The sequence below is a fragment of the Agelaius tricolor genome, unplaced genomic scaffold, assembly GCF_023055355.1.
Source record: "Agelaius tricolor isolate 1412-34295 unplaced genomic scaffold, bAgeTri1.0.p SCAF_2, whole genome shotgun sequence".
Classification (NCBI taxonomy): Eukaryota; Metazoa; Chordata; class Aves; order Passeriformes; family Icteridae; genus Agelaius; species Agelaius tricolor.
Window position 1 is genome coordinate 84,364,629 of NW_027269262.1, and position 15,589 is coordinate 84,380,217.

Genomic DNA, 15,589 nt, shown 5'->3' on the forward strand with positions numbered 1-15,589 from the left:
AGAGAAAACTCAACAATGTGCCAAGACCGGGACAAAACTCAGGGCATGTCATTACAGATGTGGCACTGGGGATCTGAGGAGGCAGACATGCCTTTGTCCTTGTCCCAGCATGCTTGCTTTAGGGAGGGGTGGTGGGACATGGCTTATTCATCAGAAGGCACAGCCTGGTCAAGAAAAAAATGTCAGAGAACTGGACATGGGAAGGTGAGATATAGGAGGATGGTTACAGGCATCTTCCTGACCAGATGAAGAAGTGGACCACATTATTCTGCCTTTTCCCACCTCCAGCAGGGTTTTACCTTGTGGCTCACCCCTGACTCTCAAGGGAGAATTCTCCAGCAGCTGTGGAGATGCCTTGTGTTTAAAGCAGCCATGAGACATGTGCCTGTTGGGCCAGGGCTGCTCGAGATGTGCTGCTGCTTGCTTTTCTGGGAAAGGGTTCTTGCAACATGAAAGAAGTGCAGGCAAACAAAGAGCTCTGGGGAGAGAAGTGACAGGCAGCAGCTGGAGCCAGTGGGTGACTTGCAGAGTGACAGAGCAGTTGGGCTCCTCGCTACCCTGCTACTATTTTGGAAACATCAATAAACAGAAAAGGCCAGATCAATCTCTCAGGGCTCCAACACGAACCCTGAGGAGGCCTGTGGACACTGGTAGCACCAGCAGCCTGAGACATCAGCTGGTCCATAGGAACTCTGCTTCATTTGGGCTGTGGGAAAACTCACTGAATTTAGCCACTGCAAACATCATTAACAGTCCACTAATTAGCAGATCTCAGCTCCTTTGCAGGTGCAACCTTGCACTGAGGAATTCGTGCTCATTGTGCCATGGAGAATATGACTTCAACTTCTGCTGCGGGAGCATTCAAGCTGCTGGAAAAAAGTATGGATGTTTATGTTTTTAAAAAGGGATTGTTTTTGCTGCTGTCAATTATTAATGGCTCTCAGGTCAGGCTGAGGAACAATGCCAGGGATAAATTACCCTGTATGCTATTCATATATGCTCTACCAATTGTTTCCTTCTCAACTAGAGGATTCACCTCACAATGAACTCCTTGGCATTTGGAAAAAGAGGACTGACAAAGCAATGAACTTGGTGTGCCCATTTGTTTATGCATTGACATCTTTCCTACTTTGTCAGGTGTGTTTAATCAGAAAGAAGCAGGAAATGCATTATAATTATAAACATATTACTGCAGAAGAAAAAGGCTGCCCTTGGAAAGGATTGCATTGTTTGATAAATGGTTACAGTGAAAAAACACAGGCTTAACCTACGCCTCTTTACTGAGATCAAAGCAAAGTTGCTGCCACAGGCTCCCTGTGCAGCAGGACTCAGCTCTGGGTTTGCAGCAAGGCAAGGGGAAGAAAGTTGAAAAGAAAATGCAATCTCCTCCCTTCCTTTTCTTTTTTGCCTGAAACTTTTCCCCTAGTTTAAAAAAAAAAAAGAATAAAAATGACTCAACCATTAAATATTTGCTGTTAAAATTAATAGAATTAGTGAAGAACCCAGCTGTGAACACAATAACTAGGGTCATGTCCAAAGCCCCTTGTTGAAGCCATGGAGAAACATTGTTTTCGACAGGTTCTGACTTGGGATCCTGATGAGCCAAAGCAAAGATGAAGTTAGGGAATAACCCTGGGAGATTCTGGACGTCCTGCAGTCTTTCCATGTGACCTTGCCCAAACTTGCAAACATTCCTTAACAGCTGAACCCCAGTCAGTATTGTGCTGCTGCTGTGAAAAGCAAAATCCTGGGCTCTGACACCAGGAATGCTGTAGGTAAGATGCAGAAAGGGTTTATTGCCCTTCTCAGCGCTGCAAGGCTGAGCCACGGCCCTGCACTTAAATAAATATAAAAACCACCAACAGACAAACTGAAAATTGTCCAGAGGAGAGCAACAAAAATGATCAGAGGTCTAGAAAACATGACTTATGAGGAAAGATTGAAAGGGCTGGGTTTGTTTAGTCTACAGACTTTGAAAAATCCCAATAAACGCTAAAAATGTAAAAAATATACAGCATCTAAAAGGGGTAATCGATTGCCCTTTATCTCTGTGGCAGAAGGTACCTCACAAAGAAGATAGTATTAAAAGCTCTGAGGCCAAAACACCTCAGGTATGTTACTTTGGGAGTGATCAGAGCATCTTATGGCAGATTTTCAGTGTTTTGGACAAGTACCATGAGGGACTGGGTAAATCACTGTCCCATGGAACAGACAGGTTTCAGCCATGTGGTCCTATGGTTTCCTTGATCTAATGACTGTGTCTGGGCTCCTGAGGACAAGGCCTTGGAGGTGATGAACTTTTAGAGCACTCCCTGATTTGAAAAAATGTGTCAGGTGCTCAATCTTTATAGAAGTTGCAAGAAAAAATCTTTTTTAAAAGCCTCTTTTCCATGGCTTCCATGGTTATTAAATGAAGAGCAACAAATGCCCACCTTTTCATAGGGCCATCATAGCATTGTGAAGAACCTTGCTGCTCTCCCATGGGGGATTCCCATCTAGCTGAGTACTCAAATGCTTGAATATTTAGATGATCAGACCTCTAAAAAAGCATGTAAAAGTGCATCAGGTGGTGACAGCCTTGCAGATCCTGCTCTAAAAATTCCCCTCCTGACAATGGGGAACGAGGCACCTTGGCCAACCCTTGCTAGGAGTGCTTTTACAACTGTAGAGCAGTGAGGATGGTATTAGGTACTGGTCCAGGTGGTGCTCAGCACCTGATTAGAAAGGCAGCATCCCTTCTCCCCCTTGTGCCCACTCAGAGGTGAGTATCCCATCCTGGAGCTGTGTGTGCTGCTCCCTACCTATGACTGAGCAACTTTGCTGTCCCTCGTCTGTCTTGGAAAGGCTCAACACTGTTTTCTGATTTCAACCCCTCTTCTTCAAAGGGCCCCAAAAGTTTTGTCAGAGTTTGCATCAAAACTCACCACAAGACAAAAGCCTATTAGAAACCAGGTTTTGAATTTAATGCCCAGCAATCCCAAATTCCTTGAATTATGGGCATGAGGTGAGAGATTTGTGAAGAAAAGGAGCACAAGGCTGCAGCCAGAGCAGAGCTGATCATATCCCTTGGCATCTCCAAGCACCTGGGGGTCAAGTGGGGGCTCCCCAAGAGATGGGAGGAAGATGCTGTGCTCAATCCTGACACAACCCTGCATCTTTTTGGCACTCCCCATTTCCTGCCCAGCTCTGCAAGGTACTTCTTCGTCCCACACGAACACAGAGAAAATCACTAGTTATATGATATGGGAATTTAAAAAAAATCTGTTTGCTTCTAAGCATAAACCTATGACTGAGGCAATAGTTTGCAAACATGGAATTATGGCCCCAAGTCAACTTTTTTCCCCCTCAGTTTTGGGTACAGTCACGAGCCTGGCAGGAATATGTGTCAGCTAAAATGCATGGCAGCAACTGGCGTCTCCTGGAGTTTGGAGCTGAGTGGGGTCACAACAGGATGGAGTTTGGGAAGGCAGCACTGCAGGGTTAGGAATAAACATCTCCCTGGGGCAGACTTTCCATAATTGGCCATGACAAGGCCTCTTTCTCCAGAGAGCTGGAGCTGGTCTGTGAGGAAACAGGATGAATCACTGCTCCAGCTCAATTTGGCAAATGCCATGATTTCGTTCTGCTCTGCACAGGGAGGAGATGATGATATAGACTGAAAGACAAGAAGAGAAATCTAGCCAAAGGCTTCTGAGCTGGGAGAGGAGTTTGAGTTCCCACTCATTTTTCACAGGTTTATTCAGGCCCTTAGAAGGAAACCCTGGCAATACCCACTGCTGCAAAAACAATTCCCTTTATCAACAAAGAGAGGGAACAATGGGGACTCCTGAACACAAAGCTCATGCAAATAATAATAGCCCTTTTATTTTTCATTGTTAAACCAGCAGTTGATACTAAATACTTCCTTCCAGCCCCCTACTTTGTTAACTATTTCTGTCACTATTCTGCTCAATTTATGGGAGGGGATCTTAGTGTCTGGAGCTGGTTTTCTGCAACGTGGTGGTGACCACATGGCTGTGCAGCCTTTTGTGAAGAGGAAGGTTGAGCATGGTTTCCCTCATGCCATCCTGTAGCCTTTGAAAAGTTCCACTTTTTTTACAAATATGAAGAAAAATGGGTGTTGTTTCTGCCAGCCTTTCTCTGGATAGTGGTCATCTGTAAAGCTCCTTGCTATCTCAGCAATCTTACCAAGCCTGGTGACCTAACAGCAGTTCACAGCCTGTTCAGTGTCTGATGATTAATCCCCTCCCTTTCAAAGTATGCACTTAGTGGCAGAACCCCATGAAAATATTGGTGGAGCAGAGCTGTTTTGCCAAGTGGCAGATTTAGACTTGCTCTTCTTGGAAAGCTGGCTTCCTGTCACTGGCTTTGTCTCATGGGCTTTTTTCCAGTGGTTTGGAGAGAAGAGAAAGGGAAAAAGGAATTGTTCCTCCCAAATACCTCTTCTCTTTTACATCCCCTTTCCTCTATGTGTCCTCTCTGCTATTCTGTGTTTCAGGAACTCCATCAGCCAAAGTCATCCTAATTCCACTGCTACTCCTCATGCCAAAGGAGAAGAAAGTTCCCTGCAAAATAAGATCCCTTGAAAAAGAAGGTGCAGACAATTTTAATTTCTATCCCGTCTTCTCCTGATTCTTCAGAGGCCAGGCAGATGGAACCAAATTCTTTCCTGCACTGTGGAAGAGTGCTAGCTCAGAAAAGTCAAATTTGTTTCTTGTTGCAATATGAGAGTTCAGATCAAAGCATCAGTCTTCTGCCAATTTCTAATTAGCTGATAGGAACATTAAAATTTTATTTCTTATGAGCTGACTACCACAGCAAACTCAGGCATCTGCTCCTGGGCTGGCTACAAGACTGCAGCTTGGGGCTTCCTATTCTAAACACTGCCACCACTGGAAAGCAAAGCTTGGTCAGCAATGAGCACAGGGCTGTGGCAGGCAGCTGAGTTTGCATGACAGCAAAGATCTTACTTTCCCTGGAGATAGCAGCATCCCCCTTCACTTCTGAAGCCCATACAAGGACAAATCCAACACTGGGTTCTTAGCCAATATCTTTCTCCTATTTCCTCTTGAGATGCTTGGTAAGGCCTCCAGACTGGACTCAGCAGCACCACATGCAATATCAGCTGGGTGAACACAGTGTGAGCAAAGCTCATGGCCTTTCTGGCACAAGGTCTGGGAGGACTAACGCCACTGGTGCCTTCAAGGTCAGGACTTTTGTGACCCTATGAAGATTCCCCATGTGCTCTCTGCAGAGTGAGGTGGGTTCTTTCTGGGAAGAAAAGCACAAAATATCAAGGAAGTACCAAGAGTTGTTTAGAGAAGGTTAGAACAGGGGACACACTGGAGTGTCAGGCACCCATGGTCAAAGAGTTTGTGCGGCAGTTTTCCCTTTGGTGTCCATGTGTCAGTCTCTGGATCATAGCAGTCCAAGGAATCCAGGTCCTTGATAGCATTGTCTGAGGTGAGACATCGTCCTCCTGTGACATACAGCTTGTTCCTGATGACAGTGGCCCCATGATGCATTCGTCTGTCCTTCATGTCTGCACATTTAACAAACTTGTTGCCTTTTGTATCATAAGCAATTATTCTCTGGGTGTACCCTGAATGCAAAGCCAGAGGTGGAAGAGACAGATGGGAATTAAGCACTTATGGCCAGAAGAAGGAACAATAATGATATATTTCATGCTGGTCTTCAATAAAACATATTATAGTAGTACATAATTTGGCAGAATTAAGATATCTAAACTAAGAAGTGATGATGTGTCCCAGGAATGCCTGGCTATCTTCCTTTTCTGTCTGTCCTCATCCTGTCTCATAGCACCTTGGCAGACAAGGCTTGATGAGCACCATAAAGCCCATCCATCAGGTAACCAATTTGTCAAACACAGTTGGGGCTTGCAGTTACCTGCACATGCCTTCAAACATCTGAAAATATTTCTTTTTACCAAACAGACTCTTAGAGCTTCACTTGGAAATACAGAAACCAGTGCCACATGGGATGAGCCTTGTTGTGTTGGAGTTGTAGCTGTCTGCTGACTGGAGCTGGGTATGCAACAGCATGGTGCTACCAGTGCTCACTCCACCCCTGATGCCCTCAGCACCACATCTGTGCTGCCACCATGCCAGTGACCCACTGGACAGCTCTTCCTCTGAGGGGTGATATAACCTCATATCAGTTGAGAGGCCCGTGCTGGTAAGAGGGCCACTGCCCTGGAGCGGTGGAGGTGTGGAAGCCTGGTACCCAGCAGGACCTTGCCCATGTAGAAAAACATGAGTGTGGTCTGAGGTGAGGGCAATCTGCCTTATAGGATCCTGATAGTCTTGGGCCTTTGGACTCAGCCCTCCTATCTTCTCACTGCAAAGGACAGCAGTGGCCTCTCCCTGAGGGGTGACACCACCTTGAAGTCCTGGGCAGTTTGGGTTCAATCCTCTGCTTTGCTAAAGATACTAAAATGAGATATACTCTCATTTTTCCTTAAATAATTCAACACATGCTTTATCCTGGCAGTCTGTGGTCAGGGAAGAGGCATTAAGGACTGTGGAGGGCCCAGTTATCAATGACATGATACACCTGACTGCCACAGGTAGAGACTGGTCCTCAGGTTGAAAAATTCACAGAGAAGTTTCCTCTTTCCAAGTGTTTCACAATCCTTTCGGGATATTTCACAATTACCCCCAGGACGCAGCTAAAAGACCAACCAACACCTCATAGATCTACAGCCCACCCATCCTGACAAGCCATCCATGGCCTTGTGGTAACCCTGCTTTCCATTCTTCCAAGTGGAGCAGACAGGGAGGACCAGGCTGTGATTCAGGAGGGGAGAGTGAGCACCCCCCTGCTCCTGGCTTCCTCCCAAGAGCAGTAACTTCCATTGGCTTTTCCTCAGTTTTCTCCACCCAGATACTGCTGCTTGGGGTAAGAAAGTGCCTCATGGAGAACTTATCTCCATTTCAATTGCCATGAGGCTCCAGAAGAGAAGTGTTTGAAGGGTGGGCACACTCCTCCTTTCCTTCCCAAAATCCGAGTGCTTTTTGAGGGAGCACCTCAAACAGGAAGGCTGCAAAAACCCACAGGATCTGGGCAGGGGGAGGGAGAGGGAAGGTGAAACAGAGCCCTTACCACCTACGATGATAATCTGGTCTCCAATCACAACAGCTGGTGCACAGACATTCTTCACTACTCTGGTCTCCATACGAAACCATGTATTCCTGGAGACATGGTAAACCTGGCAAAAAAAATAAAGATATTCACACAGCTGTTTATGTTTCATTTTAACTAACATCTGTAATGACAGAGGAACTTCTGGGTTTTATTTTGCTCTAATAAATACAATCCTCTGGCTCAAACTGCTGGAAATCTGAGAATGTACCCACTTTTTTTCCTAATATGTCCCCTTGGAAACCATTCTGGATCCCCAAGATTGTCTGCTGAGGAGATGCTAGCACATGCACTGAAGCAGTGTATCTGCCATATGAAAGCTTCTTGCATGGCTGTTAAATCACTGTAACTAGTTCTCCCAAAGGGCAAGCTGATTCATTTCATTTTCCAGTTATCCTGTGTATTCCTTATTAGCCTTAGCAATTTCCTGGGCAAACAAACCTCAGCTTCAGCTAGCTCTGTTGGCAGCCACTGTGTTTGCCCAGTTGCTATATATATGCTAGTGACTGGTATGCACTGAGACTGGCAAAGGGACTTAGAGTGGTATCTAAGTCATTGATTTGTGTGAGAAAAACAGCTGTTGCCAGATGATGATCATTCAATCATCTGCATCTGGGCAACACAAACTTTTATATAGTGTTATCTGCTTCTTAATATAGCAAATATCACCAGGGCATCTCCCCACTAACTGATAAATACATTTCCTTCCCTCTGATAATGAGCTACTGTTATAAAGCATTACTCATGCCCTTGTTGCCATCTTAGCTTAATGATCCTTCTTAGTTAAAGCACCTTGAACAGTGAGAAACACTCATGGGAAAGAAACATTTCAATGTTGCTAAAGCTTCAAATCAGATAAGTAAAAATGTAATGTATTTTTTCCTCCTGATAGAGTGTAACGGCTGAAAGCAGGCAGAGAGCCAGCAACATGTGGCAGGAGCCCCATTTTTAACACAGCTGTTTATCCCAAATGACTGTCAGTTTAAGTTCTGGCCCTTTGATGAGTGAGTATCTAATCGCTCTAACGATCGCGAGTGTTTGCGTTTGCTGCGAGAGCAGGTGCAGGCTGAGACCCCGCTCAGTGCCAAGTGAAAGCACTGATTTTGGTGAGATTGGCATGGAGCCAGGCAGGGGGAGCTGCTGCTGCCTGCCATGGCATCACCTGTGGCAGCCCTGGCCCTGGGGCCCACCAATGGCAAGGCTGACTGACACCCAAAGCAGCACCTCTGGGGATGCTGCCGGGAAAACTTTCAGAAGGGGAAAATGGAAGAGCTGCAATGCTCCTTGAGGCCATGGATCAACCCATCCTGCCTCTTCCTGCAACACACAGTGACGTGCTGTGAGTGCTTTGATTTCCTCATGAAGGTGATGGACTGCTGAATACCTTAGAAGAAGTTGCCTACAACAAGCAGGACTGACCATTACCTGGATAAGCCGAACAGGGTTTTGCATTATATCTTCTCCCCCAAAGAGGTAAACCCTCTGATCTTTGGCAGCAACAGCAGGGTGAAGGACAGCAACAGGCATGTTTGCCATGCTCTCACAGGTGTTGTAGACACTATCATATCTTTCCACAGAATTCAGGATTTCCTGGTTTTCACCAATTCCACCGAATGATAAAATATAATTTTTATATGCCAGGCTTCTGTGGGAGTAACGTGGAACTAGCATGTGCTCGATCAACCTCCACTGATTGAGTTTGAGGGAGTAAATGTAAATATTGCCACTGACCAGACTTTTCTTATTGCTAACAGGCATCCCTCCGAGCACAAAAACATTGCTGTGTAAACTCACTGCAGAGGCTTTGTAGAGGCGTATGGGAAGTTTGGCCAGGCTCAGCCATTGGTTTGTCTTGTCATCATACAGCAGGACATCCCTCGTTGTCTGCTGGCTGTCCTTCCTGCCACCGATGATGATGAGGAACTCCTGATTGGAGTACCTGCGAGGAACATGCACCATGGGTTTGATATCAGGCATGCTGGTGCTGTACAAGGAGAACATCTGTCTCCGGGCTGACTCCAGGATGCTCCTGCAAGTGGGTGAGGCCTGAACGAGGGAGTCGTTAGCAATGAAATGGAAGAGGAAGGTTGGATGGACGTACTGAAGTCGGACCTTCTTGAACAACTCTTGGATGTAGCCTTGTCGTGTCTGGAGGTCGTGCCGGATCCAGACCATCAGTGCCTCAAAGACCTGCTCCTCCTCCCCACAGAGTTCATCATCCCCAAGGTAATCAATGAGCTCCGTGGGACAGAGGTCCTTCAGGTCCTCAGAAGAGGCCACCAGAGGAAAACATTTCAAAGCCATAGTCTTGGCTTTCTTATTCAGGCTTTGGCAGTTCAAGATTTTTGCCAGTCTGATCATGCTCAGACAGTTGTCAGGGGTCAGCTTGTCTTGGAGGTAGGTGGAGCAGGCCTCAAACAGCTTAGTGTACTGCAGCATGGATGCAGTCTCCAAGAGGCACAAGACATTCTCAGTGGATATGAGAATCTCCCCAGTGTAAACATAAAGGATAATCTGATCCAAAATATCAGCGTCGATGCCCTTTAGAATTACTTTAGGCTGGTGACTCTCCCTGAAGTTGTTACAGAACATTGCCTTGAAGTATGGGCTGCTGGAAGCCAGCACATTTCGGTGACAGGGGATTTCAAAGCCCCCAGAGCAGAGGGTAACATCGGTCAGCATCCTGCTCTGCCGCAGAACATTCAGCTGCCTCAGCAGTTCAGAGGAGAAGTCCTGGTCTTTGAAGAGAAACCCTTCAGTGGATCCCTCTTCCATACCAAAATATGAGAGAGATGAATTCTGGACTCGGCAGAAAAAAACCCCAAATTCTTAGCAGCTTTTATTGAAAAATCCAGCTGCAAGGGAACAAATCAGGACTTTGATGTTGCTGTAAATATCCGTTCACTACTACACATAAAAATGGAACATGGTTTAAGCACAGTGGGAAAATAATAAAGAAGCCAAAATGTCGCTAAGACCCTTTAAAACTTTCATAAAGTTATAAGATAGGTTGCAAGTCTGAGGTCAGCACTGCCTGTGTCGTTGGCAAGAAGCAAAAGCACTGAAGTTATCTCACTGATTTTGGATTAAAGCTGGAGGGCTGAAGCAATTGGTTTGTCCATTTCCATCATGTTGAATAAACGCACTTAGACATTTATTCACGATTTTAAAGTATTAGCAGTTTAGTAGCTTGTGCCTCTTTCCTCTAGAGTTAGTCACTCCCAAAGAATGCAAATCTGGCAGAGCTGAACTCTGCAGCAGGACGAACAGAACCCTAGAGGCTGGGAATCTGCATTAAAAGTTATTTATTAACTCTGCTTAGCTGTGGTTTTTTTATATGTTAATCAGACACACAATGACTAAATTAAGTGCCAGGCAGAACAATATGATGAGTATCTACGGTCATGGCGTAACTGCTCAACCTGCAGTGGAACCGAAGGGTAGAAACGTTTACCTTCTGCTGTCCTTCACTGCATGCACTTACTCTCTGTAGTTTATTCTCTGCTGAGTTTTTCCACAGCTAGAGCCTGGGCAAAAACCTACAAACCCACGGGAGGTTTCTTTCGGTAGGTAGGTGATTCATAGAGGGTGGTTTCTGGCCGTGTTTGTGCCGCTGCCGGTGCGCAGGAGCGGCGGGCGCGGGCATTGTGTACATTCCTGCGCTAAGAATAGCGCGCAGCGCTCCGCGCTCTTATCGCATGTGACGCCGCCGCTGCCTTTTGCAATGACCTGGCTGCTTCTGAGCATGCCCGGCTGGTGTTTTTCTGGCAAATGTTTACATATAATAAATAGACACGGAGAGGAAAGTTCACTTATAAAAGTCCTGGCTGTCCGTTTGGAAACAGTGGCAGGGCGCTGTCCTGAAGTGCTTGGGAACTGGAGAAGCCTGTAAACAGTCTGCAATGCCTCGCACTACGCTGTCACCGGCGTTCCACGGGGAAAGGCGGAGAGGGAAGGGCTTCCAGGGACTCCGTGGCATGGACCGTGTCTCCACCCTATGGAGAGATCTGGGGAGCATCAGCCTGTTGCAGTGTGGTGGGAGATGCTGATGCGCTGGGACCCCTGCATCCAGCACCGCTCCAAGGTGGGCAGGGGAGGCCCAACTACCTTCACCAAGTAGAAAGTGAAGTTCACTCTTGGAGAAGTTTATGATGCTGCTTGATATTTCATATAGAAAACACCAGGTTGTGGCCTTTTGTCTAAGGACTTCAGCTCTCTGGAACCCCTAGCAAAGAACTTCTCAATCAGATGGCTTGAGGAAGCTCAGTGTGACAGATGGGAGGACTGGAGCAGGTTGCTGCAGTGAGCAGCAAGCTGGAAACCAAGATTCCAGAGTGGCAATTCCCAGGGTGGCACAGGGCTCCCCAGGGCACACACCTTGATGGGGTCCCTCACTGCAGATGGCTGCACATGGACAAGCTAAACTCCTTTTGCAGGCAGTGAGGTCTAGCCAATTCAACTGAGTCTGCCAAGTAATTCAGGTCACCAGTATGTGCAACCTGTACTTGGGCAGGGGAACAGCTCTCCAGGCACTGCTGGGTGTCCACAGGTGCTCAGCTGCCTCAGTCACATGTAGGTGCCCATATTTAACACTCTCATGGCAGGCATCTGTGATGATGAGCCTAAATCCATCCTCAGGACTGGGATCATTCAAGTGCCTTGTGCCAGGGGAGAATCCTCCAGAACCCCAGCTGGTGCCCTGTCAGGGTCTTCAGCAGGTCAAGTGTGATGTGTCCCAGCTCTATACCAAATTCCTGTGTGCTTCAGGAGAAATCAAATTGGCTGCCCTTGCCTAGGTAACTGAATTGGGCTCCTCATCTCTGCTGACATTTCTCCCTTTGTTCTAGGGTGGGGTTGAATCCAAAATGCAGTTTCTAAGCATCCCTACAACAGGGAAACACAAGGTTAAAGCAAAAGTCCTTCTCATATTTTCAAGCTTACGGATGAGTCATGCCTGCATTTAGTCACAGCGAGGAAGACGAGCAAAAATCCTTGGGAGCCACAGTGCCCTCATGTCAACTCTTGTGCCAGGCTGGTGTTTGCAGTCCTCCACATATTTCTGCCCCTGTGTCCATGGTGCAGCAGATCACAGAGATGTGGGCAACCTCTTGCTCTAAAAATGGCAGCTTTGCATCATGGGCGTGCTGTACATGGCCCTTCTGACTGGTGAAATACCTGAGGGCAATCAAACCCCTAACAGCCCCATGTTAAAGGCAGGGTGGAGTCAGGCTGGTGTAGATTTTTGGAGGCTGCCCACGTGGTCTGGGTGTGTGTTTGCAGAGAGGTGAGGGAGGGCAAGAGCAGGAGCCACTGGACTTGACTCTTGCAGATGAGTCACTTTGAGGGTAAACGTGGCAATCTACAGCCTTTTCCCCCTTCTCAAGTAAAGAAATGGCCCCAGAATGATGTTGGGGTGCCGGGGAAAATGTACCCTCCCTCCCTACTCCCTGCCGCCACTAACTCGCCAGCTGGACATGATCTTGCTATAAATATTTAGAGTGGCATTAAAAACCCAAAGGAGAATTTTTCTCTCTCCTTGTCCAGGGAACATTAGCTACCCAAACAAAACGCCCTCTGGCTTTCTTTCTTGCTCTGTATGCATTTGCTCTTGTTGCAGTCCATTCTGATGATTGATGTAGCTTTATATCTCTCTTCTGGCTCTAACTCCTTGCTGCCTGTTTAGTTCTGCCTCTTCCTGGCAGTGGCTGGGGATTACTCTCTTAACCCTTTAAGAAAAAAATAATGCTCTCTGACTTCATTAATGACACTGGTTTATGGGGTTGGGGAAGGCTAGGTGGGATGTTCTTGTGCTTCAGACATTGATAAATGTGACATTTATTTAGAAGATCCCAGGCTCGATGGCTTTGCACAGTTACGCAAACTCCTGCTAGCCCAGAGTACAGAGTGTGCTGTTTAAATAGATTATTGCTTTGGGGAGGGTGGTGATGCTCCTTGCTGAATCCCCACACAGGTCCCTGCCAATTTAGAGCCAGGGCTTCTGAGCAATAAAGCTCCTGCTGCCTGCCTTACAACTCTCTTCATTTTTTTTCCCCAGAGATTATGGCTTCAGACACATCTACAACCAAGTGGGCACATCAGCACTGCTTAGTTAGAGTTTTCTTATAAATACACTAGAAATCACTTTTCATGCCAAAGACAATATGTCTTGTATGCCCCCCATTCTATGGTGGGGTGGGAGGGGAGGTGGGTTATGAGCCCTGCTGAGAGGGTAGAGCTGTTTCTGCTGTTTAAATTGTTTAAATTGTCAGATAAAATCAGTTTCTAAATGAGCTCTTGAGGCAAGTTTTCTGGGCAGGTATGCTATTGAGTGAACCAGTGAGTGGTTTTTCTTTTGGGAAGACAAAATTAGTGCATTACCATGAGAGTGAGATCTTGCACAGATAATGGTCTTGTCTGAACACAAATGGGAAAGTGGCCTCATTCACAGGGTGTGTGACCCAGCAGCACCTTGAGATGTGATGCTTCAGGTGCCCCATAGCCCTTGATGGGCTGGAGCTATTGGGGGCTGTTAAAAACTGTGACCCTCTACAATTGCTGCTGTACAAATTCCATCTGTGGCCAATTTCTGGAAAATAGAAGTGTCTACCAAAGAACAAACATGTTGTAATGCTGTATACTCATCCTGCTTCTTCTGCTCTTTCTCCTTAAGTGTTTGGCATCATTCAGTTTTGGAATTGTGGTGATTGAACCTTTGATCTGACCCAGAGCATCTCTTCTTATGTTTTAATGCAATGGGATGATGAAATGTCATGCACTAAGCAACAGAGCGGAAAAAAAGCTGTAATCTGACCAGCCAGCAGACAGGTGCACAGAGACTGGTGATGTCAGACAACTTCTAAAACTCATATACTGATCCTATTACAATTCAGGTGAAAATGAACAAATATGGATAAAGAAAAAGGACTGCTCAAGACAGAGACTTCACTGAGCTTATTCAGCATTATGTGCAGGGTCTCAATGACCACAGCCCCCAGAGTAATCAAGAGACAGAGCATCCCTTTACCCAAATTTTCCATCTAAACTGACAGGGGACAAGCAAAAATATTCCTTATTATGGTCTTAATAAAACTGGGAGAGGGAAGAAAACCCAGGATTAACATTTCTCATTGTATAAAGAGAAATTACAGGGATCATAATTAATCAGATGCCGTGGAGAAGATGGGAAGATACCTCAAGCAGCATTGGTGGCTGGCTGGGCTGACAGCTCAGCCTAGGCTGGGAGAATATCAGATTGCTCAGGGACTTGCTCAGATGAACTTTTGAAATCTTGAAGGATGCAAATTTCACAACCTCTCTGGACAACCTGCTTCCATATGTCTAATAGGAATTTCTTTTGCTGCAATTTCTTTTGCTTGCAATTTGCAATTTGCTGTCTCTTGCCCACAGAAAAATCTGCTAACTTTCTGCTGCTGCTGCTACTTGCCAGCTATCTGATCTTCTTCCTATTCTTTTAAGTCCAGATATCCTTATGGTCTTTCTCTCTTATTCTTCTGTAACTATTATGTGATTAATTTTCTATTTAGCAGCTCAGCAAACATGTTTTCCATGAGTCCTATTGCCACAGCTGCCATTCACATTGATATGATACTTAATGCTGAATTAAGGCTTATTTGAAGAATCTGGGCTTGGTTCTGATTTTGTAGGCAAGGGCAACAGGCTACATCTATAGATACTGGCCTTGAACCCCTGACCTAAACTTATAAAGGCATGGGGACAAGTTTTACAGCATTGGAGTCACAGAGCAACTTCCTAAGAGTCACTGTTTGCATTGTGTACAGATAGAGAGATACAGCATGTAATTCAATAATGACTTTGGCCCAGTATACGTGGGTGTAAAGATGTGTGGGCTCCTGGCTTGGTTTCAGGCCAATCTCTAATTAAAGAGTGAAAGATTAAGATGAAAGCAATTGCACTCTTCTTTAGTCAGAATGACCTACTAGTGTTAATTAAAACAGTCTTCAGGCAAAAATAAATTTGGCTGCCAAAGTTATGTGCTGCACATTAAATAAGGACGTAGCTGGTTTAAAGAGTGCTGAGCTTCTAGAGGTTTCACAGAAACCACTCATACAGCTTTGGGCACTTTTGTTGGAATATTTTAAAACAAATCCTTTGCCTAAACCAGCTACTTCATGTGTATTTCAGACACCCACTGGCTTTTTCTTCAAACTACATCATTTGAGAATGGGTACCTTATCTTGGTGTGAGCATACAGTGTTCTGGAGGATAAAATATCACCCTATCATTGGACACCAAAGTATCTTCATCTATCTTTTCTATAGTCTCTGGTTACAGACCCATGGCAACAGCAACAAGAAGATACTTAGATCCTACATTGCTCTGTTCTTGCTGGGTCTGAACATTAAAATGCCTGTGGTAAAGGCATTCAGGTATTCAGGATCTGCCCTTG

The 15,589-nt window shown here is 45.8% G+C and overlaps 1 protein-coding gene across 1 annotated transcript; it reads right to left on the reverse strand.

Moving 5' to 3' along the window:
* Positions 1-3,866: 3,866 nt before the first annotated feature.
* On the reverse strand, positions 3,867-9,945 carry KLHL38 (kelch like family member 38). Its single transcript, XM_071449557.1, has 3 exons — positions 8,587-9,945; positions 7,123-7,228; positions 3,867-5,602 (listed from the first exon to the last, which is right to left on the reverse strand). Exons 1-3 carry the CDS (start codon positions 9,934-9,936, stop codon positions 5,316-5,318), a joined length of 1,743 nt encoding a protein of 580 aa, XP_071305658.1. The 5' UTR covers positions 9,937-9,945; the 3' UTR covers positions 3,867-5,315.
* Between the last annotated feature and the right edge of the window lie 5,644 nt (positions 9,946-15,589).

Bases quoted from the DNA above. Each gene is read 5' to 3' on its own strand.
- KLHL38 (XM_071449557.1), bottom strand. From the start codon at position 9,936: ATGGAAGAGGGATCCACTGAAGGGTTTCTCTTCAAAGACCAGGACTTC. The intron at 7,229-8,586 runs GTAATGGTCAGT...TTTTTTTGCCAG, and splicing joins ACCCTGTTCGGCTTATCCAG to GTTTACCATGTCTCCAGGAA. The intron at 5,603-7,122 runs GTAAGGGCTCTG...CTTTGCATTCAG, and splicing joins CCAGATTATCATCGTAGGTG to GGTACACCCAGAGAATAATT.